Raw genomic sequence first — 24,970 nt, 5'->3', positions numbered from 1 at the left:
GTACTTCCCAGTACTGTTGGTGCTTTCAGAACTGTACTGATTTTCCCTCTTAAGTTTAGTTTACAGGCTGTAGAATAGCAACTTAATGAGTGGTTGGTGGCTTGCTTGTATTTTACTTGAGTGTTGTCCTTTCCTCTTAGTAAATAAAAGTTTTTTTCCTGTTTTTGTGTCATCCGGGCTTGTGACATTTTCCTGAGCAGCTCACTGTGTTTTCTGACACTGAATTCTGCTCAGTTGCCTTACAACATTCTTCTGGAAGCCTTTTGAATGCTCTATTATGACTTAGTTGTCTCTGAGGATACCTTGTTTGGCAAATTCTAAATGCTTGGTGAATTACTACCTCATATTTTTCCAAAAATATATTTTTATCCTAACTGTCAGTCTTTCTTCCCATAATCCCAAGAGTAATATCTTATTATAAGTTTTCCATTACAGTGGGTTTTGCAATTTTAAAAGGATTTTTTTGGGGAGAAAGGGGTAGAAATTGTGATTATTTGGTCAAGATTTTGTTGTTGAATCAAAGTCTCTCCCCTTTTCTCTAATTGTTCCATTTATCTTTATAAAATCAATAGAAAATTATTAAAGCATGAACTTCTTCAGAGCATGTGATAGTCAAAAATCAAGCTACATTTTGTGTCTGTCTGACATATATTGCTCCATACATAGAGTTCCAGTAACTAAGTCTTCTCCACTTGTTCTGCCTAGTTCCAGCATTTTCACTCCAGAATTATGCTTGAGGAATTTTGCTGTGAAGCAGGTGTGAAACTACTTCCATGTAGCCTCTGAAAGACCCATGGCAGAGTAGATTGGACAAGAGGAAGAAGGAGGCACCAGGGATTGACAGAGAGCCAGTTTGTCTCAAGACAAAATTGTAGGCTGGGCACATTGGTCTGAATGAATTAACAGAGATCTTTCACTGTTCTTATTTTTGTGTAGCTAGTAATCTAGATAGATTAAACCCATCAGTTTTTTTAGTGATGAGAATTTTATGTGAATCAACATTGGTACCTCCCATCTTTTGGAGTACAAAATTAAATCCAAAAGAATTTAAAATGGTAGATTATTCAGAGCCCAGTTTCCTGAGCTGCAAAGATTACTGTGATACTTGAAATCAAATAATGCCAGTGCTTGGAAAAGCTTTAAAAGGAGAGAGCTCATCTCCCTTAGAAATGAACTTGGGAAGGAAGAGTTTTAGGAGGTTTTGATTCCATGTTATCTTGTTTGGTGTTTCTGCTTTTGAGTGGTCTTCTGTACAGTGCAAAAGTTCTATAGGTATCCAGTAACAAATAAGACAGAAAAAAAAACATTAGAGCACTTAACCTTATTATTGTCTGAGATACCAGGAAAACAACTGCAACTCTCATTTTAATAATTACATAATCCAGTCAAGGAATTTGAGGATGATGTTCAGATAATTGGTGTACTTAATATTCTTTATCTTCATGAGGATGACAGTTTTTCTTGAGTATACTTTTCTTAACTTACATTAAGAAATTACCTCTAACTTACATTACATTTCTTAATTAACCTGGGTGAAAACTTTAAGCGGTCTACGTATATAGTATTTGCAGCATTTCTGGAGTACAAAGCTGCTTATCTATTTTATGTGGAGCACCATGGAAGGCTGACCTTCCAAACACCCACCAAAACCTACACTTAGTTATTTGAAAGAGAAGTGGCAATCTTAAAAAAGCATGGCAAGCAGTCAGGAATCTTTTAGCAAAGTTGGTGTCAGTACAAGGACAAAAGACTTTAATTACCAGTGTGGGAGAGGCAGACAAAACAGACCAAGGCAGTGTTGTCCCTTCCTACAACAGCATGTGCATGTGTCTCCTTCAAGCAGCTGAAATACCAGAATCTACATTAACTTTTCCATCCATGTGAATTTCTGAGCTAATCCATCTTCTCTCATCCTGAATTTCAAGCCAAAGAATTGATTTATGAGGAAATTGCATATGCAATGCAGAGTGTTCTTTAAGACATACTGTGGACACCATTTAATTCTAATATAAAGATTGAGAGGAGGAGGAATATGTTACTTAGAATAAAAGGAAGAATACAAAATATAAGACAGATGAGGAGAGAATGGAAAAAAAAAATGAAAATATGTTTTCAGGAGGTTTGGAAATGCTTAGGAAAGTTCAAAGGATTTTGCTGTGCATGTAGAAATATTTCTTGAGTGTTTTTACTGAGGACTCCATGCAAGATAAACTACTTTTTCGCATAAATACTGTCATATTTTTTTCTTGATAAAGCTACACCCTGTAGTTCTTAGCAGAGATTCAATGAAAACAGTTCTTGGTCTTGAAATTTTTTTTCAATTTATTATTTCAATTAAGTTTAATTGGGAGTTCTAAAGAACTTTAGCTAATTGATGCTTGGTTTTGCTAGCATCAAATCGGTTGAAAGAATGGTTTCAAAAAACTCATGTCACTGGTTGATATTAAAAATATAAGTATTTTAATATTGTATATTTTTGTTCCTTTGTATCATTATCCTATGCTTCTCTTTTCAAACTTCATGGTCAATGACTTGCTCATAAACTAATCTGTTCCAAATAGTTAATATGCAGGCTTGCTCTATTGAAAGAAGTGTGATTTTTGGATTTAATCAAGGTTTCTGTATAAATTAAATCAAGTTGGATTGTACTTATATCTTTTGGTATACCTTGAAAAAATTAAAGTGATACTGCATCTTACATTTGGCACTTTCAGAAAAACTCTACCTTATGGATGGAAGCTACATGTTATGTTTTGTCTTATTTGGACTAATCACAATTTAGTACAAGTAGTTGTCACATTTTATAACCGTAAATTTCAGAAGGACTTGACTTTTTAAAATGCAAATATTCAAGTGAGAAAAGTGATCTATTTAGATTGTTACAGTGAAAAATCATTAGCATGCCAACACACCTTTCAAAGGATAAGTTGGTTGCATTCAGTATGAATATTCTATGAAAATGTATTTTTAGTATGGAGCAGAATTCAGGCTACCATCCCACATACACTTCTTTAAAAACTCATTTAAAGTTCATTAAGTCCAATTAAGCATTAAATATTTCAACTGCTTCGCTTCCCCCTTTCTTAATTTTTAAATCATTCAAGCCTATAGTAAATACAAAATAAAAGGTACAGACTTGTTCTTAGCTATACCTAAAAGATAGCAGGAAAGCCTAAATTTTTGAGTTAAATTATTTGTACTTTAAATGTGTGGAAATTCAATTAGACTTGGGAACACGTATCTTTGCATCATGTTAGTGAGATTTAATTCTTAATTTTCTAGCTGCATTTTTCACAAACCAATTCTGCATAAATTTTCTAAGAATATAGCTCTCACTGTGGGCTAAGAACAGGACATGGAAGACAGCTTTGTAATCTACCAGCAGCAAGCATATGTGACAAATTACTGACTTCACTAATTGTCTTTTACCCATGGAGCCATTAAGAATTGAAAGTAGTTCCGTAGACTGGTGCTTTGTTTGGTTGGCTAAGTTTGTAGAAGTTTGTGTTTTCTGCCAAAGCTATAAATTCTCTGTGTGTGTGTGTGTATGTTTGTGTTACAATATTTTAATGTGATAAGTGAAAAGTAGGGTTGTATTTTTTTCTCAATTTAATTGCCTTTTCATGAGGTTATTGCATTCCAGTTGGATTTGTAGAGTAAATATGTAAAGCAAAATTGCTCCTGTTTTCAAGAGAGCAGCAATATTAACAATGACTGAACTGTAGGAAAGCTGGTTTTAATAAATGCCTGGTGGGTCATGTCCTTCAGTTTACCTGTACATATAGCCATTCAAGCTCTTCAAGTACCTGTGCTGCATTACTAAAGAGAACTCTTTCTGAGTACACACTGGGCTTGTAGTCAGGGTTGACTACTTTCTAAACTGCATACTGTTCTTCAGAACACACTGATCTACCAGCAAATCATGCAATGCGGGAACTCTTTTTAAAATTTCTGAGTAGGCTTGGGTAGGTTTGGTAATATATGTATGTTAATAATATCTACATTAATACTTCTAGGAACAGATAAAACTTGGGAACAGTGTTGCTAGTTTTGGAAATTTACCAGAAATTATGTTGTATGATGAGGTAACGATTCTTAGAGGTCACTTAAGGTTGGTTTTGCAATTTCTCTCAAGGCTGACAAAGGCTAGCTGCACATAAAGCCTATAACATGAAAATCCATTAACATTTTGGAATTGCAACTAATATTACATCTAGATAGAGCTGAAATATCCTAGTAATTATAATTTTAACTGTTTGCATAGAGGGTTTATTAGTAAGAGAAGAGATTTCAAATAGATCACACAAATATCTAGGTTATTGTTCTGGAGGAAAAAAAAGCAAGCAGTAAACTAGTGCCCCAAACCATCATCTTATCCTGTTTCCAGTGTGCTTTTAAAAATTAAATTGATCATAAGAAAAATATTAAAATAGAAATTATATTAAAATGCAGATATAGGTTAAATACTATTATGTCTTGACAGAAGATATTTTTAATTGTTTTATTTTTTCACCAGAAACAAAGATTAGCTCTCTGATTAGTTTCCGTAATTACAACAACATAAAATAGAAGAGTTTCTTTTTTTTAGCTCAAGAAACATAAACATTTAATGGGGACTATAAATAAATTATTGTGGTTTTTATGTATAATTTCTGAGGCTTCAGAGCTTGTAACTTAATATTATATTAGGTTATCAAGACCTTAGTGAATGAGAAAAAAATGTAGTAATTATTAAAATATTTTATAGAATCTACTTAAATTGATTTTGGGTTTATAAATATTCTTTATGTTTGCAAAGATAATATTTTCTTTGCAAATACAATTTTTATCAAGTAAGAGATCAATTTTCTGCATAGTAATAAATTACTATGAATACATAAAAATCAAACTGTGTTCTAAAATTTCAATCCTAGTGTTTTTAGACCCAGAGCTGTTAGATTTTACACAGGCATGGAAAAGCAGCTCTGTGGAGAAGGACCTGGGGATCCTGGTGGACACCAAGCTGTCCATGAGCCAGCAGGGCTCTTTTGGCCAAGAGGCCAATGGTGTCCTGGGGCACATTAGGAAGAGCATTCCAGAAGGTCAAGGGAGGTGATCCTGCCCCTCTGCTCAGCTCTGGTGAGGCACATCTGGAATGCTGTGTCCAGGTCTGGGCTCCTCAGGACAAGAGAGACATGGATTGGGTCCAGCGAAGGGCGACAAAGATGATGAAGGGACAGGAGCATCTCTCTTATGAGGAAAGGCTGAGGGAGCTGGGCCTATTCAGCCATGAAAAGAGACAACTGAGAGGGGACCTCATCAGTGTCTGTCGGTATCTGAAGGGAGGGTGGCAGAGGGTGGAGCCAGGCTCTGCTCGGTGGTGCTGAGCAATAGGACAAGAGGCAATGGGCAGAAACTGATGCCCAGGAAGATCCACCTGAATATGAAGAAGAACGTTTTTACTCTGCAGGTGACCGAGCACTGGAACAGGTTGCCCAGAGAGGTTGTGGAATCTCCCTCACTGGAGATATTCAAGAACCAAGTGGATGCACTCCTGTGCCATGTGCTCTGGGATGACACTGCTTGAGCAGGGAGGTTGGACCAGATGTGACCTACTGTGGTCCCTTCCAACCTTACCCATTCTGTGACCCTGTGAAATAGAAAGCAAATTTTGTATTTCCTTGGCATAGAGTTCCCAAGCACATGACTTTTGGATTAAGCAATGTTCAGCTGTAAAAAGGGAAGTGTTTACTTCCTTTCAACAGTGAGCACAATGCTCCTAATTTAATGCAGAAGTAACCTCTTGTCCACAGCAAGAGGTTGAATTTGGTTTTTTTGTGATTTACATGAGTTGTACCTAAGCAAAATCCTTCAGCCATCTGCCACTAGTCAATAAATCCTTTTTTAATTTCCATTAATTCTTGTTGGAAAGATTGAAGAAATCCACCCATCTGTTTGATAGAAACATTATATCCACAGGGAAAGCACACTGAGAATTTTATCACTCTTTGCTTCAGAGGTGGGGTGGGGGAAGATAATCTAGAGCAACTGCAGTAACGTGTGGGAATGTTCAGTGTGTGCTTCTTAGATAAACCTTGCATATTAATTCATTGAGTAATTGAGGAATTAAGTATTCTGATAGTCAGAAATTCAGTCCCAATACAAGAGTGCAAGGTCTCTTTTGCTTTTAACATAGTTAATTCTACTGTAGTGAGTAAACCAACTCATTTAACAAGTCAGAAACCATCAAGGAAAATTTAGTGGTAGAGAAATAGAAAGGGGAAGGGGAAGAGGTGGGGGATTAATAGAAGTTCTTCTGAACAGATAGCATTTATATTTGCTGAGCATGACATTTTTAGCATTGAACAAATAATAATCTAAATAAATTGGACCTGATTTTAGTGTCAGATGGCAAAAGGACAATAATAGCAACCACATCTGTTTTGAGAGCTGCTGTTTAAACAGCCCATTCTTGTTGCTGACCAAATGTTTCTGTTCTGACAAAATATTTTTTTCATATCTGACAATATCTAATGCACACCAAGAAATGGTTGTATGACATGTGTCTGGTGAAATTCTACTTAGAGGACTACCTTTGCCAAAAAAAAGTCCCCATCAGTATTGTATGATGAGAAATAGCTTTGAAGGAACATATTTACTATAGACTGTGCTCTGGAAGGTCATACCATGGCAGCATGTCTTGATGATGAGATAAAAGAACACCCAAATAACTAAATATATACCCACTTGTGCATACTAAACTGGGAAAATTTTCTGCTGAGAAGAGTTTCTGAGTGTTCCTCAACTCTTTTGCTGAGATATGCGACATAAAGTTAATTTATGTTCAGATTTCAATCTAGATTCCTACATTTGACCCTTTGCAAGGAGATTTGTAGCAAAGTGACAGCATAGCAGTGATAGTGTTTTGTTCAGCATGAATTGCAGAATATACTTATTTTTAGTGTATATGTTGAAATGGTATATATCAGAAATGTTTGCTACTGGTATGTGCTTTGGCTTTAGCAGGATCTGTTGAGGATGGTCTGTGCTCATACATGGGTAAAGTTGGTGTGTCCACCCACATCTTTAATTTTGTCTTTCTGTCCTGATTTAAAATATTAATTAAAAAAAAGTTTAGTGGTTGTTGTTTTTTTTTTTAATCAGACCTACTTACTTTTTAAAATATTTGTCCTTATCATGATGATTTTCTTTTTATGTTTTTGGTCTCTCTTTCTCCTGAGGAAAAAATGCAATAATAAACTTGCTAACCTGCTTGTGACCTTCACAGGTCAGGAATTGCTTGGTCTACTGTTAATAACAAACCTGGCACATGTGGACTTTCATATTTATTCTGCTAAGGCTATTTTTATCTGCCTTTTTCTTAGTCCCTTAGAACAGTGTAATGGTAGAAGATTATACCCAGTTAAGATATAGATTGATTTCTCAGTTTATAGCCAGAATATCTGCTCTCAGTACCTGAAGTGCACCTGAGCTCATGCCTTGTATTTAGAAGCTCCCCCTGTGAAAACCAAGGGGGTTTATCTGAGCCAAGAAATGGGTAAGAAGCCTCTAGAAGCAGAAGTGTCAGTGCCATGCCATGATTGTCCCCCACTGCCTGCTAAGAACATGACATAGTGAGGTGATCTCACTTTTCGCAGTGTTTTAGTGTCAGTGTTTAGTGTTTCACATTTAAATCTTTTCCAGTTCCACTTCTTCAAATTCTTGTTGCCCTCTGGCACCTGTTCAGGGATCTGAGACTGAGTGTGCCAAGATGCCTCAGGGATACCTCTGAAGCCTGGGCACTCATTCAGGCATAGGAAGGCTGTCCCCACCTTCTTTAAGGTCAGATCAGCTTGATTTTCAGGAGTGAAGACTCTGAGAATAGGGTGTAATTCACTTTGCTGGCACAAACTGATTTACTGAACAAGAGAATTAAAGCCATTAAGGTAAAATGTTGTCTTCTTAATGAGTTCATTTCTGTTTCTTAGAGTAGTTTGGAGTTTGGGTACGCTCCTCTTGTCTCTTGATACATACTCTATCCAAATAAAAAGCATTCTTCAAGGGGAGTGAAAAAAAGTGATTTAGATTATTCTTAAACTTTCCTCTGGAAAGGTCCTTCCAGAAGAAGCCTCTTCACATTCCCATCTCCTCGGAATAAATGTAAGCGGTGTATTTGGTGTGAGAGGTTCATATTAAGTAATGAACTTCCACCTTCATTATTGTGTCTTCTCAAATTACTGATACTTTTTTCAGAAGGACTTGTGATGCTGTGAAGCTGGCTATACATCAGGTATTTGATCTCAGATGAAGTCCCCAAATTCCTGATCGTTTGTCTTGGTGGATTTTTGGAGAATAAAAGATTTTTTTAAACCGCTTACAAGTCAGAAAGGATGAAGCTGCTTTGGAGTTTTACAACACACTTCAGCTGACCTACAGATGTAACTAGATAACCCCTTTCTTGGAGATAGTTATCATGGTTTCTTGCAGTTTCTGTTTGCTCTCACACAGCAGTGTGTCCTTGCTGAATTAGCTATGTTTAACAGCTTTTAGCAAAGTTTTTTATTCCCAGGTAGGACTCAAAGTAATTTTAATTGGTCAGGGCATTTCTTGAAGTCACTTAAGTTTTGAATTGACATAGTGACTGTTCTTTAGGGTTTTAAAGAATGATTAATTTAACAAAAAGGGCCCTCTTAAAGAACTGCATGTCATGTACCCTTGCTTCCCAGCCTTTTCCTATGTATTCCAGTCCAGTATTATGTTATGTGTAGTATATGCACAAGTGTCCATGTTGCAATTCACAGGCTGGTATATTGTCTCATTTATTGCAAGGCCAAAAATATTTCTTAACTCTTAGCATTCACAAAAGCTAAATGCACAGGTTCACTTTGCATCTAGGAGAATTCTGGTAATTAAATTTTCTTAACATTTACTGTCTGTTTGAGACTTCAAAAATGTATTTTCAATATTTGTGAGAGGATCTCGACTATCTCTCCTGACAACTGAATGGGCAAAGTTGGAAGGCAAAATAAGTTTATCCATTTATAAAAGTGATAATCTGTATCTAAATGCTGTTCATTTTATTTCCTGCCAATACATCTAATGGATTAATAATTTCTGAGAAGTCTGAAGTGAGACTTTTTTGTATTCATGTTTTCCTTTAAAACAAAACAGAATCCAGGAACAGCCCCTCTTAACCCAGATTCAAAGAAATCTATATTTACAACTCTAAAAAAAGCAAGACAGCTATAGTACCAATGTCTTCTAACATCTTCAGATTTATCCAATATAAGGGTTATTTTTTAATTTCTAAAAGACAATTTTATGTCCATTCTCACCACTTCCCCTTTACTAGATAGGGCATGTAGAAAAAGAAGAGAAATAAAGATTGAGTTTCATTCTCAAGGTTATTTGCAGAGTAAGTCTTTCTGTAAAGCCTGCAATATATTGCTTTTTCGGGGCTCCTGGAATGTCTTGTAAAAAAAATTACTCTTACTATTTAACCCCATTCTTTTCTCAGAACAGGAGTAATAATAATAGTAGTAGTAGCACTAGTAGTAGTAATAATAATATTAATATTTATAATAATAATAATATAATAATAACAGCAGCAATAACCTTCCTTGTCTCTGTTATGTGAATGTTGTGGTCCCCCTTGGTTGTAAATGATAGAATTCAATCTCCAAGTTAGATAACAGACTAAATTCAGGTTACTTGTCACTGGTAGGAAGCTCTGAAAACTACCTAACTTGAAAATAATCTCAGGGTAATATGAAGCTCTTTTCACCTTTTTTTTTTCCCGTTCCTCCCTTTTCAGTCAAGGTCTAGAGGTAAATTTAGGTTAAACCTGAGTAAATTTACAAATCCTTTAAAGTGTCATCCATTCACACAGTGGGGTACATGTCACAGTACAATCTTCTTTCCAGTGTACTGCTTTGTCTAAAGATCTCAGTGTTTAAATCAGTTTTGTATGCCTATGGATACAAGAATTAGAAGACTTCAAGAATAATAGTAATTAATACATGCTTTTTATTTCTAGGCAGGGATTTTTGAACATTTGCTTTGTGTGCCTAATTACTTACAATGAGAAAAGCCTGGTACTAGTATTCAGATTTCAGTCACACTGATCACTAGAGATTTTGTCACCATTTTTCAGTGCATATAAAATACGTTTTTACACAGTACATAAGTTTTCTATTAATTTCTTGTACATTACTTTTCGACTAGAATGAGTTTACAAAAATACAGTAGAGTTTGACCAAATCCACTAAGTAATCTGGTAGCAGTAATACAATTGTATTTGTGCATTTTCTCTCATGTATGAAAAGGGAATATCTTTTTTCAAAACAATAATTTCTTTACTGTGGTGTTGTTCGATATAAGAAACTAAAATGGAGGGACTTTTATCTAAATCAAATCTGTGCCTGCTATTTCAAGCAACCAACTAAGATGAAATTTATATATAAGTTTGTTTCTAGAGTTTCTTAAATGGGTTTGTGAATTTAATTTCTATTTAGTACAAAAAAAAGAACTGAGGATACTTGTTTATAGCTCCAATTATTTCTATACAACAGCCAGTACTTTATTGTAGTGTTCCCACTGTGTTCCTGTTTTTCTGAAACACCGAGAATATTACAGCAGATAAACTTGTTCTGCAAGGTTATCTTGAGCAGTATTATGCAGATACGATTTTCCCGTTCTTAACAGGGTAGTTGACCCCTTTCCAAAGATTAAATGCTTTGAACAAAAACTTGTCTTCTATCTTATTTGCATGTGAGCTTGGCTGTTGCTTTATTAGTGTTAGTACACATAAGTATACATATTTATATACATGCCCTGTTTCTGACATAATTTCCCAACATATTTTCGCTGGAACTGTAATAGCAGTATCACATGTCAGGGGGTTCCTTTTTATTCTCGTTTAATGTTTAATGTATCTACTCCTATTTGTTAATTTGTTTGACTTTTGCATCTGTTGTTTAGCAATTTGAATATTGAAACAAATGTTTTTTCACAATAGATATTGTTGTCCTCGCCTCGTCTTGCATTACTTTCATGTTGTAATTCTGTTAACCAGCACTGCTGCTACTTTCCTTCAGCAGGGGTAACTCAAATATTACATTTGAAACTGGAACTGATTTTATTCTAAAAAAATATATGATAAGGTAAGGTATTTTGAAAATTGGTTTTTTCATTATATTAAGGAAGAATTTGAGTATAATGATTTCTTCAATAGTTTCAAGGAAAACTTGGCCCTTTTCCCTAGTTTATTATTTAAGAGATCTACAGATATATTAAGTGCTAGTGGTAAAAATTAACACTTTTTCTTAAGAAACATACATAATTTTGTTTCACAGTTAAGGGTTTTTTTAGTATGCAGATGTTAGTTTAAATCAGTCACTGAAAGATTCTCTGCTCTTGCTGTACTCTTGGAATTTGCTCTCTGGTGAGGTAAAACTTCTGGACAGGAGAACATGACTCCTTCTCCATAAACCAGCTGAACATGCATGGCTTCAAGGCTGTGCAGAAACTTTACAAAATATATGGTGGGGCAGAGCTTTTTAGTATGGTGGCAGATGAGAATCCCCCTAAAGAGAAATACCCCAAAAGATAAGCTATAATGTCCTTTTTTCATTCAGTATTTGTTTTTAGAGACTGGAAGCTTATTTACTTTAAAGTCAAAGTTTGAAAGGAGGACAATACAAATAGCAGATGTGGGTGTAACTCTTCTACAAATAGACAAGAATTGTACCCATTTTGCAGATTACATATTTTGAAATCTTACACTACCTCCCTTCATTTATCTGTGAAGAGGAGACATATAGAATGAAAACTGTCAGTTTACATAGTCTATTGTGAGGGGATAGATGTACCCAAAATTGCTCTGTGGCACATACTAGTTGACAGGTTGAAAGTCCATATTTTTAAGTGTTAGATGTTATCTTGTGATCACTGTCATGTTTATATACGTAAACCAGACCACCTATTTCAGAGACTTTATATAAAATAGAGTAACTATACCTGTTCAGGAAGTGATATATGTGTTACATAGTACAAAGATAAGCTTCCACAATCTCACCATCAGGCTCAGTGATCCCTGATATCTTCTCAAGAAAAATCGTTAGCTGGGCAACACAAACATAAATGAGATATATTTTATTTGATTGTGAGAGTAATAAAGAATTCATAAAAGCTTTCCCCTCTTTATTGACGTGAAACAATACAGATCTGCAAAGTGTTTTTAACATCTAAAAATTGTGATAATATTTGTTATATGGTGTTTTATCCACAAATGCTCTTTCAAGTCAGCTGTTATCCTTTAGTTAAGAACATACCTTGATTTTTTTAGTATATCTGTATTTTATTCTAAAGAGACTTTTGCTTCTTAAAAATGGTGAAAACAAAACAAAAAGTACTATTCAAGGGAAAGACATACAATTGTAGAATCATTAAAACTATTTAAACTCTAATTTCATTACATGCTTACTTTGAAAGTTGCCTCTGTTCGGAGTATGCAATGCCAGATATCAGAATCCATAAGAAAAATGAAGTTAATGCTGAAATAAAATATTTAGATGTGTTCAGTTCAGATGCAAGAGCTGGTCTGTATATAACTTTGTTTTGGCAGGTTAATTGTAATGACAGACGTGGCCCTCTTCATTTAGAAGAGTACATCTCTTCTAAAGACATCGTGGTACATGTAACACTTCTTTTGAGTTATGGCTAGGACACAGTCAACTTTAGGTTTGGAAGGCAGCATTAATTAATAATAATTACTAATAAAACACTATCCATCAGTCACAGAGAGAAAGCAAAAATATTATAATAACTTGAAATTAGAATTAGCACAAATTTAAAAAAAAAGCCCAAACAATCAATCCCCTTAATTTTATTCTAATCATGCAAAGTGATCACATGAAAAACATCTTAAAATCTAAAAAAGATCTTAAAATGGTAGGAAAATAATGATTCTTATTACCTTCAGATTGCTTTGATTTGAATCATATCATTGATGAGATTTGAAAAGAGCTTTAAGATCATCAAGGTCAGCTATTAACCCAGCACCAGCATTGTGTTGACCATTCAACCATGTTGTTCGGTGTCATATCCACATGAATTTTTGAACACTTCCAGGAATGGTGACTCCATCACTCCCCTGGGTAGTCTGTTCCAATGCTTTACAACCCTTTTTGAAGTATGTGAAGGATTGTATCTAGAAACACAGAATTAATATGAAACCAAATAGAATAAAACTTCTTTTTAAATCCTTAAATTATGTGAACAAGGAAGTTTTCTGCTGAAGATTAAGTGCTGGACAAAACACTTAGAAACAAAGCTTCAGCTGTAAGCAAACAAAGCTATTAATTTCATTGCAATTGGTGAAAAGCTGGAGTCTAATTCTTCCTAATGCCTTTCTACATCAAACTATAGATGAGAAATGTCTCTTCTAAAGCATGTATTTATAGTTCAAGAATATTCAATTCAAATATTGATCTGTTTTCTCTAGGTAGCCTTTTCTGTGACTGTGAAAGAAAAAAATGATCAAAATACTGTTTAAGGATGACTGGTCAAACTCTGTGCCTAATCTGAGAACTTTGCGAGGTTAAAATACTGTTTAAGGATGACTGGTCAAACTCTGCCTAATCTGAGAACTTTGCGAGGTCCACACTGTATCTCTAAAGGAAAGTCAGGGTTTGTAGGCCTAGCTTTTCTCTTGCATTGATTTACACGACTCTAACTTCAAGTACGAGTATGAGGAGAAACTCAGATACAAGTGTGTGTGATGCCAAGTTATTGTTAACTTTTGGTTCCATATATATACACACACATAAAACTAAGTCTCTTTATCCTATAGCACAAGACTGAATGTAACAACTTCTGCAATTAGCACCAAAACCCATCTGTGATAAAGGTGAAACAAAGGAAGAAGTGGGCATAGGTGATGGTGGAGAAGAAACAGAAACAGAGCAACAGAACTGTCTTTTCTTTTTTGCCCCCCAACATTTTAGTACTGTTTTAGTTAGGCCCAGTCTTCACGCCTCACCTTCATAAACCCTTTAATACTCCACATCTCTGGGAAATTTTTGGGAAAGGAAGATTGTGACTTAACATTTCATCTCTTTCAGTAACTTTTTGCTTCTTTCTTTATTTTTAGTAAGAGAGAGCCCTCTGACACATGCTTCCCAAGAAGCAGAAGTGGAATTCTGCATAGATTTCCTGACAAAGCTTATATCCCATAAGTGTTTTCTTGCTGGATTTGGAATGCTTTTTCTTTTTTTCTTTTTTTCTAAATGTAGGCCTATAGCATTTCACAACTTTCATAGTATCACTTTAGACAGTTCAAGTCAAAAATTTTTTAAGCCCTGTGGGAGGAAGACTAACAGCAATGGTTGCATTAACTCCACTAGAGGGGAAAATAAAATGCTGCATTAAACTTCTGTTTCAACCTTCATTTTTAATGATGCCTTCCTTTGGGACACACTGCTTTTCTCTTTTTCTCTCTCAAATTTCTTTTAAAAATGACAAGAAAACTCAGATTTTCTTATTAATGTTTACTGATGAAATGGGAGGTTAATTTTTTTAAGATGTATGAAACAAATAGAAAAACTGATCCAAAAGCTTCAACTGGATACAAGAAAAAAAACTCATATCCCTTCATTTGTTAAATGCACCCATTTTCATCTTTTCTTTGCCGTGGTATAATACCTCAAAGCAAGCATACAAGACATGAGAAATTCTGCGAAGTGATATCACTGTACGAAAGCTGTGTGGGTTTCTGTTGTTTCAAGACAGGGTCAATCCTGTAGAAGAGTCCTGCATTTTTCAATCACAGACTAGCAGTGCTTACAGTGTTTGTGGTGCTAACAATGCAGTCCACACAACCCCCACATTCACTGTTTTCTCAGCTGTGGAAAATGATGTTTTGCTCATTATTGTCAACCTGCTATAGCTTTCAGATGTCACCTTGAAGGTGGAAGTTTATATGACCTATTTGCTTCTGTCAGGAGATCTGTGATGTAACTACTACTCCACATTAACAGCCAGAAGACCAACACACACCACTACCTCAAATGCTGATTTCCGTACTTTTCTTCATTTTGTAGTTACTTTTTAAGTTAATATTTGTCACTTCATATAATGTTTCTAACCAGTTCTAAAAAAAAAAAGAAAAAAAGAGTTGAAATAGTATTACCTATTTTTTACCTATCTTTATTACCTATTTTACCTAATTGCCTGTTTTTCCATTTTCTTAATGCAAATTTATTACAGCTTGTACTGTTACTTAACCTAAATAGCATTTCTCTATGGAAAATCTGAATAGTTTATCTGAAATATTTACTGATTGCTTAGGCACAGAAAAGCTGTTTATGTGTGTCTCCAGATAAGACTGGACACCAGAATTGTGCCAGTATTTGTAATTAAATGAAATCATTACTTCTGTCTTATGATTTTTAGTTTTGAAAAGTCAGAATGTTTAAGAACATTTTAACTGTTGATATCTGAGGAAAGGACAGCAATATTCCTTATTTACAGGGTGCAACTAAGGCTTTGGAAATCTAGATTCTTTTCTATTTTATATTCCAGCTATGGTAATCATTTAGAAGTATTTTCCAAGGACAGTGACAGATATAACTTTAAAATTTTGTATTTTTGTGCCTGTCTCTGGATAATTGGGTGCTTTTTTGTGTGGGAGGTATTTTTATGTGTATATCACATAAAAATGGCACTGTTGAATATTCTAAACAATTTTTGTAGCTGCTTAGACCTATTAACACAACAGAATTGAGTAACTGAAGTCCTTAACACCTGAGTATCTTGACTTTGATGGTAATACTAAATTTAGATTTAGATAATTATGTCATTAGAAAGTACATGTGCTACACAATAAGACATAAAGCAGCACATCTGCTGAGTGCTGTGTAAATTACTCCCCTCCCCCCCAAAAAAAGCCAAACGCAGATTCAAAATGTCTTTTCCTCTTTTTTCTTTTTTTTCCTTTTTTTTTTTTTTTTGAGTCACTCTGAATGTCTAAAGGTGAGCAGCTGTTGGGTCAAAATTTGCAGCTCTGAAATTTCATGTTTTTAAAAAAAAGGTAGAAAATTCTCACCTTTTATTTAAAACATAGCTACAGCAGGGAAAACCTTTTGATAGCTTTGATGTTAATCCCTGTTTATTTGCTTTTGAGTGTAAATCTTTCCTCTCCACCCACCTCAAACTCTGGACCATAGGTCAAAAATTCAGTTCTATGTCCAGGTGAGATTGTTTCTCTTCTGGTTCCAGAGCTTCAGTGAGGAGACCAAAGAATAAGGGTCAAAATTTTCACCTCTAGATTTGGAAGATATGGGTTTTGTATTGAAAAATAAGATACTGTGAAACAATATCTGAACTTGAAGTTTCTTTCAGATAAGCCTAAGCAATTTTAGTAGCCTAAAATATGCCTTTATTTACTAGGGCTACAAGTAAGATTCCAACTTTCATGCTATATCTGTAGACAGATATTGAAAAATAGCTGAATGGAGGAAGACCTTCAAGTTGCCTCTTATGTTTTGTTTGAAATTGAATTGATATCAGATCATATCTCTACTGACTTCATCCTGTGTACAGGGGGGGTATATGTGCATGTGTACGTGCACATGAATACATGTGTGTGCATATCTGCATTAGTTTCTATATGTGTGTATGTATAGATATATATATATATAATCTTGGATTAATTTCTCATGTTTGCTCCGTGCAATGTAATTTGTAATTTTGCGGTGAATTGTTTTGGCTAATTAGATTATTCTGAATATGTTCAGAGTGTAGAAGGTTAAAAATAAGCTTGCTGCTTATCAGGTCTATTCCATTTCCAAAAATCTGATTTATGTATATATCAGTTTTGGATTATTTAAATCTGTTCCTATGAGATATGCTTCACTGAAAACTAGTTGCCATGTCAGATAGATCCAAAGTTATTTTAATTTTAAAGGAAAAATGTGGAAACTATTTGTGCTATGTAGAAATAGATAAAAATCTATCAGTAGATACAGAGATAAAACTCAGTGCAAAATCAAAAATAGCTCAGAATCAAACTGTATCTCAGCAGCTGATGACTTTTATAGGGATAGACATGCCATGAATGTTAGCTCTCTGGCATAAGGGTTGTTCCTGCTAAATGGGGAGGCTCAGGCAAGGAAAGATTAAAGTATTAACCATAAGTGTGGTGAAAGAACTGAGAACAGAAATCAAATGGTTTTCTTATTGTGTTTTTAAAATATGTGCATTATTTTCTTTGTGTTTTTCTAAAACCCGCAAAATTAAAGAATCTGATACCTGACTTTGGATATAAAAAGTGTTCCCTAAACTATTATTTCAGCTGATTCTTTGATATTTTTCTGCAGGTGTTAAGAATATGTATATTCCTTTGCCATCTTTTAATAAATAATTAGTTAATTTTGTGATAATTTTTTCTCTTGCAAATTAAGGAGGACTAATTGTCAAACAGAACTTCTTTTTCTGTTATAGGCAGATACCATCTATTCAATACAGTCTAGAAGGACAATAGCACGCAAAATCTAACTTTCAGCTGTTTCCTAGGTAACAGAGGTACAGCTATAAAACTGTTGCACTGAATGGAAGGAAACAGCAAATGTTTCCATTTTTCTACCATTTTTGAGTTTGAACGAAGTAAACCCTAGGAATATCACTACTTCAGAAATTGCAAGATATGGGACTGGAGGACTGCACTTAAGATTCCAGTGTGGGTTTTTTGTCACTTTCAGGTTTTTGCACACCTTCTGTGATTGCACAGACAATTTCAGGAAACTTGTGAAATGAATTGTAGTGGAGTTTTTTTATTTAGGTTTTTGGTTTGGGGTTTGTTTTTGTTCATTTTTTTGACAAAAATTGTTGTGTAGCAGAACTGGTCCTTTCCATGAATGAAACAAACAGAAAAGCAGATTTTCTGTTTTCTTGTTCTATTATTACTTTCTAGGAATTTTTCAGAAAGTAGCTATTTATTTTTGTATGGATTCTAGTTCAAAAATGAAATGAAAAAGTATTAGAAAACTGAATTAAGGTAGTAAATTATGTATGTGTATGTTATCCTTTCATGTATGTAGCTAATTATATAGAATTTAGTAGGCCTTTCTGGAAGTAATATAATTGTAGTATATTCCCAGTAGTTTGTCTTTCTCAATTTTGTTAAACATAAATTGCTTTTCCTCGCTGTAAAGGTTGACATACTTAATCCCCATTTACCATTTGTGTGTCATTGAGACAACTATTTCACAAGTAATGCTTACTAAATTAGAACATAAATAAAGCAACTGCGTTTTCCTCTGTGCTGCTACTCCAGCCTGGGGGAGGTCTCCTATAAACAGAGCCTCATTCTTGTAATTTAAACATCAGCTTCACATTTCCTCAAATAATGGAGTAAAAGGCAGTCATGAAAATGAGATAAGAGGGCAATTTGTTAATGAAGTTGTGCCCTGTGTTCACTAGGAGTGTCTAATTGTTTCCCTGTGATTGCCTTATCTGTCAGTAACATCCATCCATCATGTTTGTCCTTAAATTCCAGATGTTGGTGTAAAGACTACTTTCAATTATGTTTAAAATGAAAACGTTTTAATGTAGTATAGCTGTGGAAACCTGGTTTACCACAACTGTAATTAGCTAAGATCATAAATTGAGGGTTCATCACTCACTGGCTTAAAATACATTGTTAAAGTTCATAGTAATATTTAGAAGGTTGGTGTTAGAACAAAATATAAATAATATAGTAGTTCTAACAGATTGCTTTGTTTAATTTGTGAATGAAGTTTTTCTACAGGAAGTACCCAAATGTACGTGGCAGTAGCAGCCTCTCAGGTTATTTTGTATTAGACAGCGCTTGTATTTTATATTAAAAAATGATACAGAAATTTTTCTCTTGTGGAAAAATGTATAAATAGTTTATAAACATGCAATATGTAAGTGCTCTTATATGGCTATTATACTAGCTACAGAAGTTTGTGCTATGCAATGAGAAGTGTACAAGAAAAGAAATGTTGTGGTAAATATGTTGTCTGAATTCTTTCTTCTCTCTCTGAACAGATGTTGTGAGAGAATACATTACTTCATTTTTCCTTAAACTTTAGATGTAAAGTTAATGTCTAAAGTGCATTAAAATGTCTTTCCTGGACTGCGATCGAACTTCCTTTACAAAGGTTTCCATAAGCTCTATTTTGAGTTAAAACTAGAAAACACCACTTATTATTGCAACACTTTTCATGATCATGTGATACATAAATTTAATTGTTTTTCCTCTAAATTTACATGTTTTGTAAAATTACTCATGGAAATATTTGTGCAATTTTTTGCAAAAGTTTTCCAGAATTTATTATTAAATATCTTCAATATTCAAATGAGCATTAGCATCATTATTGCCTTTGTAGAGATTTGTAGAATCTCTTTTCAATTCTTGATCAATCCTTAAAGTGAGAAACATTGTCCTGTGTTTCAAGGAAAAAGTATTGTCAGTGTGACTTTTTTGTTAATTTTCTATGTCTTTTTTGAAGTCAGACACGAAGCGACTTGTGAATGCTACTGTGTCAAATCCATGGTTTAACAGATATAACTCTTTTGCTGTGTTGTCTGTCTCTAAAGAATAGCTCTTCGCAGTTTTAAAACTGCAGAATGAGACTGATGGTTTACAGGAGCTAAAATCTAATGTGTAGCTAGCTCTGAGCAGTACCCTATCTAATGGGATTTGTCTTGTCTTCCTCACCACCCCAGCCCTGCCAAGAGTGTAGGTAAAATGGTGTTAGCCATCACCTGCAGCAGAGTGAAGCCAGACTGTCTTTTCGAGGACACCACAACCAGAGAAGTTGTCTAGGGGAGACAAAGATGATACTTGTTTTCTGTCCCAGTCTCTTGGAGTTCACCCAAATGAATCAGAGTATGTTCAAGTTAAGTGCTCTTTTCCCTCCCCACCACCTGGAGCCTACATCCATTCAGATGGCAAGGTTTGCTCACTGCAGCTTCAGAATGCCTGAGGAATAAACATGTTTCCCTACTCAGTATTTCTGCATTAGACCCCTGAAAAGCAGTCACGCAGAACTCAACTCTTACAAATTGTATGGCCTCAATCTTCATTCCCCTGGCAGATGAGGACAAATATGCAAATACTATGCATAGCTTAGGCTGTCAGTTAAATACAGCTTGGGTTTGTCTATTTCTATTACTTAAATAGCTACATAACAGTTGGTGGCTTTTAGAAAAACCAAAACAAAAAAGTCTAGAGTAGTTTTGATTCCAAAAAAACATTTTATCTTCTTCCATGATTTAACTTCTATCATAAATCAGTCTTTTCTAGATCAGAGTCTTTCTAGGATAGTGAGAAGCATTTAGGAACGTTTTCTCTTTCTGCCTTTTTAAATGGCTATGAAGGTGTTCATAGTGTCGCCATAATGATGCATATCCCCTTAAATATACCAAAGTAATAAATTCCAGTCCCATACCTGTAAATTAGATGTTTCTTAAAAGATCCACTTTCAAAACAAAACTGCCTATGCAGTTTCCATGGGGTAAATAGTTGTTTCTCATACATCATTGTATCTTCAGAATAGTGACTAAAATGAAGGTTGCAAAATAACTTTCTTTGCTAATCTGTATATTGCTCTGTCCTTGAATTCACTACTTGAAGTTATGTATTGGCTAACTGTAAATATCTGTCTGCATGAAATACATTGTATTATGCTGGTACACATTTCCATATCTCATCTTATAAAAAACCCTTTTGAAATCCTAAGGTTATCTTAATAAAAAACCCAAACAAACCCTTTTAAACTGTTTCTCTATCCAATTTAAAATATGCAGCAACTGACATAAGAGAACAGCAGGCATACATTATTTTGTGCTTTGGTTTAAAATAAGTACTGACTGTAACCACTGTATGCAGGAAATTTCTGTAACATTTTCCATTTTATAGAAGACTTGATAATGAAAAGAGTAAACCAGATTTTGTCAAAGATATCTTTTCTCTTCCTTTGGCAATCCCACCTTTTCTTGTTTAAATAAGCTTGCTATGTCCAATAAATGAAAAGTAGAGATAGATTATGAGCACTGAAGAGTAATTTCTGCTTTTTGAAGTCAAATATTATTATGAAAGATATAGTATATCTTTTTCTGGCATATTTGCAGGGGTTTTTGCATACATTACATTCCTACATTTATATGAAAAGCTTTACCAGAGGTAACACTGTAATAAATCTTCAGATGCACCTTTCCAGAATGATAAATAAAAAAATGACATGCTTGGAAATTGATAAAAGTTCGCTTAGTATCTATAAGCAGAGAACATTGTCTAAAAAAGTATCTAAAACTGAAATAATTTATTTTTGTCTTAATTTGAAGACCAGACAAGGAAATGTTATGGATCAAACCACTACAGAATTAATTTCTTACTTCTTAAAAGAACCCTGTTTGTAGTGTTATAAGAAGTTAATACTCTTTGCTTTTTTAGTTTTTGATTTTGTTTTGTTTACATTTAAACTTTTAATAGGAAATCAAATGCAAAATAATCTTGTTTTGTGTATTTTATTTTCAGGGGATAAATGCAAACCTACTGAATACACTGAAGTGAAAAATGTGTTACTGGATCTACAAAAGCAGAGATACATTGAACAATCAAAAGATAAATCTGTTGGTGAGAAAATGGCATTAAAGAAACTTCTTGTAGATCAAATGTTCAATTATTTTGATTCAGACAACAATGGACTTGTGGACACGAATGAGTTATCTCAGGTAAGATTTAGTTTTTGTTTCTGTTAGCACCGTGACTATTCAGATGTCTTTGTCAGGACATACAAACATGGAATATCATGTCTTAGGATACTTTAGAAAATGTGAGTCTCTGAGGTGTAAAACTTCATTTGAGAATTTTTGAATGGCTGAGTTATTCAGAAATTCTGTAGTGATTATTTAGTAATTTGAATATAATGCTTTGAAGTGTACTGCAGTGTGTTAGAACACTCTACATGAGTTGTTTTATTATCCACTGCATATTGTCATCCAGTCCAACTGTATAGATGTATTGTAGAAGTTGAAAAAAATTAAAATAATGAGGTCAATCACTTCTGTAATACTAAAGAAGTATTATTGCTTTATCTTAGTTAGGGCTAGAGAAGTACAGAAAAAATCCTGCAAAGAGAGTTCACGGTAGTCTCTAAATAGCAAATTTTAACTAATTACAGATCTAAACCAGTAATTGCTACTCTGGTAGGCATAACAGCACCAGCTTTAATCTACCTAAAATGACTGATTCTATTAAAGAATGTTGATGGGGCAAATGTACTTTGATTTACTAGAGGTCTGTGTTTCAGAAACCTAATCATGGCTGAACTATATTAATGAGTCTACTACTAGGCAGCCAATTAAATGTTCAAGAAAAGTAGGATTTTTTAGATGTGTGTGTTGATCATTATCCTATGTTTTAAGTTGCATGGCAGTATTAAGAGGTAGGTTGGAGTTATTTCCATACAGCTAACTTTTAAAATTCTAGTCACAATTTCAAGGACCTGAGGGTGATTGCAAATACAGGTATCAGGCCAACAACTAGTGCAGTATTTCAAAAGATGGATTTAAAACTATTTTTCTTTATTTTTATAAGATTGGTTTTTCCTTCTGCTTTTTAGAGTCTTTCAGATCTTCAACTTTCAAAGGACTTTGGTGCCTGTGTTATATATGAATATATATATGAATATACTATATGAATACATAGCATAGATAGGAATCACATATATAGATTTGCAAACTATATTTAATTCTTCTCTATTCAGTTGCTACATGTTTGCTTTTCCTTCTTCTGTGTGTGTCAAACATAGTTTTAAAATAATAAAAAAAATTCTTCAATTATTGTGTTTTCAAACTTTATATATGTACTTTTCCCCATGATTTTTTTTTTTCTGTAAAGAGGAATTTATAATGGCAGCTGTAAAGTAGTGCTTTTTCACAAGTATGGAAACAAGTCAGCCTTAAATCCCAAACATGTGCTGTTTGGTTTTGCTAAAGTTCATTGCAGAAACATCAGATTTTTCAACCTACAGATTAAGGTGCAGTAAATTCATTGCTAGTGTTTTTTGCTTTGTCATTGTATGTTTTGACAAGAGGGACCCGTGCTGGAGCAGTCTGTTCCTGAAGGACTGCACCCTTTGGAAGGGATTGAGGCTGGAGCTGTTCATGAAGAACTGCACCCCAGGGGAAGGACTCATGTTGGAGCAGTTCATGGAGGACTCTCTCCTGTAGGAGGGGAAGAGTGAGATGAGTTCTCCCTCTGAGGAGGAGGGAGTAGAAAAGAGAACATGTGATGAACTGACTGCAGCCCCTATTCCCTGTCCCTCTGCTCTGCTGGGGAGGGAGAGTGTAGAGAATGTGGTCAGTGAGGTTAAGCCCCTTGGAGGAAAGGTGTTGCTGATATTAGGTTTTATTTGTCATTTATCTTTCTCTTGTCTGATTGGTAATGGATTCAGTTAATTTGTCCCCAAGGTGAGTCTGTTTTGCCCATGATAGTAATTGGTGAGTGATCTCTCCCTGACTTTATCTTGGCCCATGAACTTTTCATTGTATTTTTGCTTTCCTAGCCAGCTGAGGAGTAACAGAGCAGCTTTGGTGGCCACGTGGTATCCAGCCAGGGTCAACAATCCCCAGGGAGACATTACTGTACTCCTGAAAACGTTCTCAGGATTAGGAGAATTTTTCTCAGTTGTGCTCAGAGTACAAATTTTGAAATCTGCAGAGTTGTCATAAATAACAGCTCCTGTCTGCATTTTAAATGCAATCATATTAAGGAGATATGAAAAGCAACATACTTTCTGCATAAAACAAGGACTCCTGGAGTTAATTTAAGTTCATGTGAATATATTGAAGTTCAGTTTATAGTGCATCTTAAATTTTACATATCATCAATCTTGCTGTGCAATCAGGCCCTTGGATTGCATTTATTATCTCATAGGTGTCTATATAGTCATCCTACCTAATGTAAAATTGAAATGAATCAGTTGAAGATTGGAAATGGTGACAGCAACACTCCAATTTTATTGATGTATTTTGGATCAAAAGTCATAAGGTGAATTTGCATCTTGATGCAAGAGAAACAAATATTCCTCTCCCCAAAAAAGCAAAAATATTGTTTTTATTTAAAAAAACCCTATTTCAAATAGTAAGAAAGGTTTGTCTGTTTGGGGGTTTTTTTGTTGTTTTGGTAGTTTCAATACTTCAAATATGATAGCAATAAATTAAAAATTGGCAGACTATTTTTTTCTGCCGTTTCAACAATTCTAGCACCTGGGTTGAGGAGGTATCTTTTCAGGTTTTTACCGGCTAGCGCTTGTAGTTCAATGCCTTCGAAAGCCTCGAGCAGCCCAGAGAGGTAGCACGGGCAATCCAGCATTTCAGGAGCTCTAAAATCGGTACCTGTATCAGCTGCAAAGCACATACCACCAGCAGAAGCAAAGAGGGAGAAATACAGCCCTCTGCTCGCTCAATTTCCCGCAGTTAGAAGCTTTCAAAAGAAACAGACAAGAGATGTTTGCAGAAGGGATGCAAAGCCAGAGAGAACGGGCCCTGCCTTGGTCCTTTCTTTTATTGGGAGAAGGGGAAAGGGGAGGACTGGGGGCGGACCCGGGGTGAGCGGCCAGTCAGACACTGCTGAAGAGTTTGAGGTACATTTGGCTTTGCCCGCGCTTGGAACAAAGGGGTTCAGAGCACATGGCAGAGGCAAGTGTCTTGGGGAGGGGGAGGGGAAGCTCAGAACAGGCGGCAACACTGGATATAATATTTTTCATGGCTGGGTCGTCCAACGCAGAATTGCAGCTAAAAAGAATTTTAACTCCCATACACTGTGTGAATGTGATAGGAAAACAGTGGGATTATGTAGCTCCATGCAGGCTAAATGGACATTTTTTTCTGATGTAAATTCTTCTCCTCCTTGACTGCTTTAATCGCTGAGTCTGATTCATTTAATATTTTAGTTTCC

General features: G+C 34.8%; 1 protein-coding gene across 2 annotated transcripts in view; it reads left to right on the top strand.

Moving 5' to 3' along the window:
- FSTL5 (follistatin like 5) overlaps window positions 1–24,970 on the top strand; it is a 276,394-nt gene that overhangs the window by 123,449 nt on the left and 127,975 nt on the right. For both annotated transcript variants that reach the window (XM_008641923.2, XM_017745135.1), the window contains exon 5: window positions 21,545–21,741. In XM_008641923.2, coding sequence (XP_008640145.1) covers window positions 21,545–21,741 — 197 coding nt within the window. The remainder of the gene's footprint in view (window positions 1–21,544; window positions 21,742–24,970) is intronic.

Source organism: Corvus brachyrhynchos, unplaced genomic scaffold (genome assembly GCF_000691975.1).
Source record: "Corvus brachyrhynchos isolate BGI_N302 unplaced genomic scaffold, ASM69197v1 scaffold249, whole genome shotgun sequence".
In the NCBI taxonomy this organism is placed as follows: Eukaryota; Metazoa; Chordata; class Aves; order Passeriformes; family Corvidae; genus Corvus; species Corvus brachyrhynchos.
This window is presented reverse-complemented; position numbering and strand designations above follow the sequence as displayed.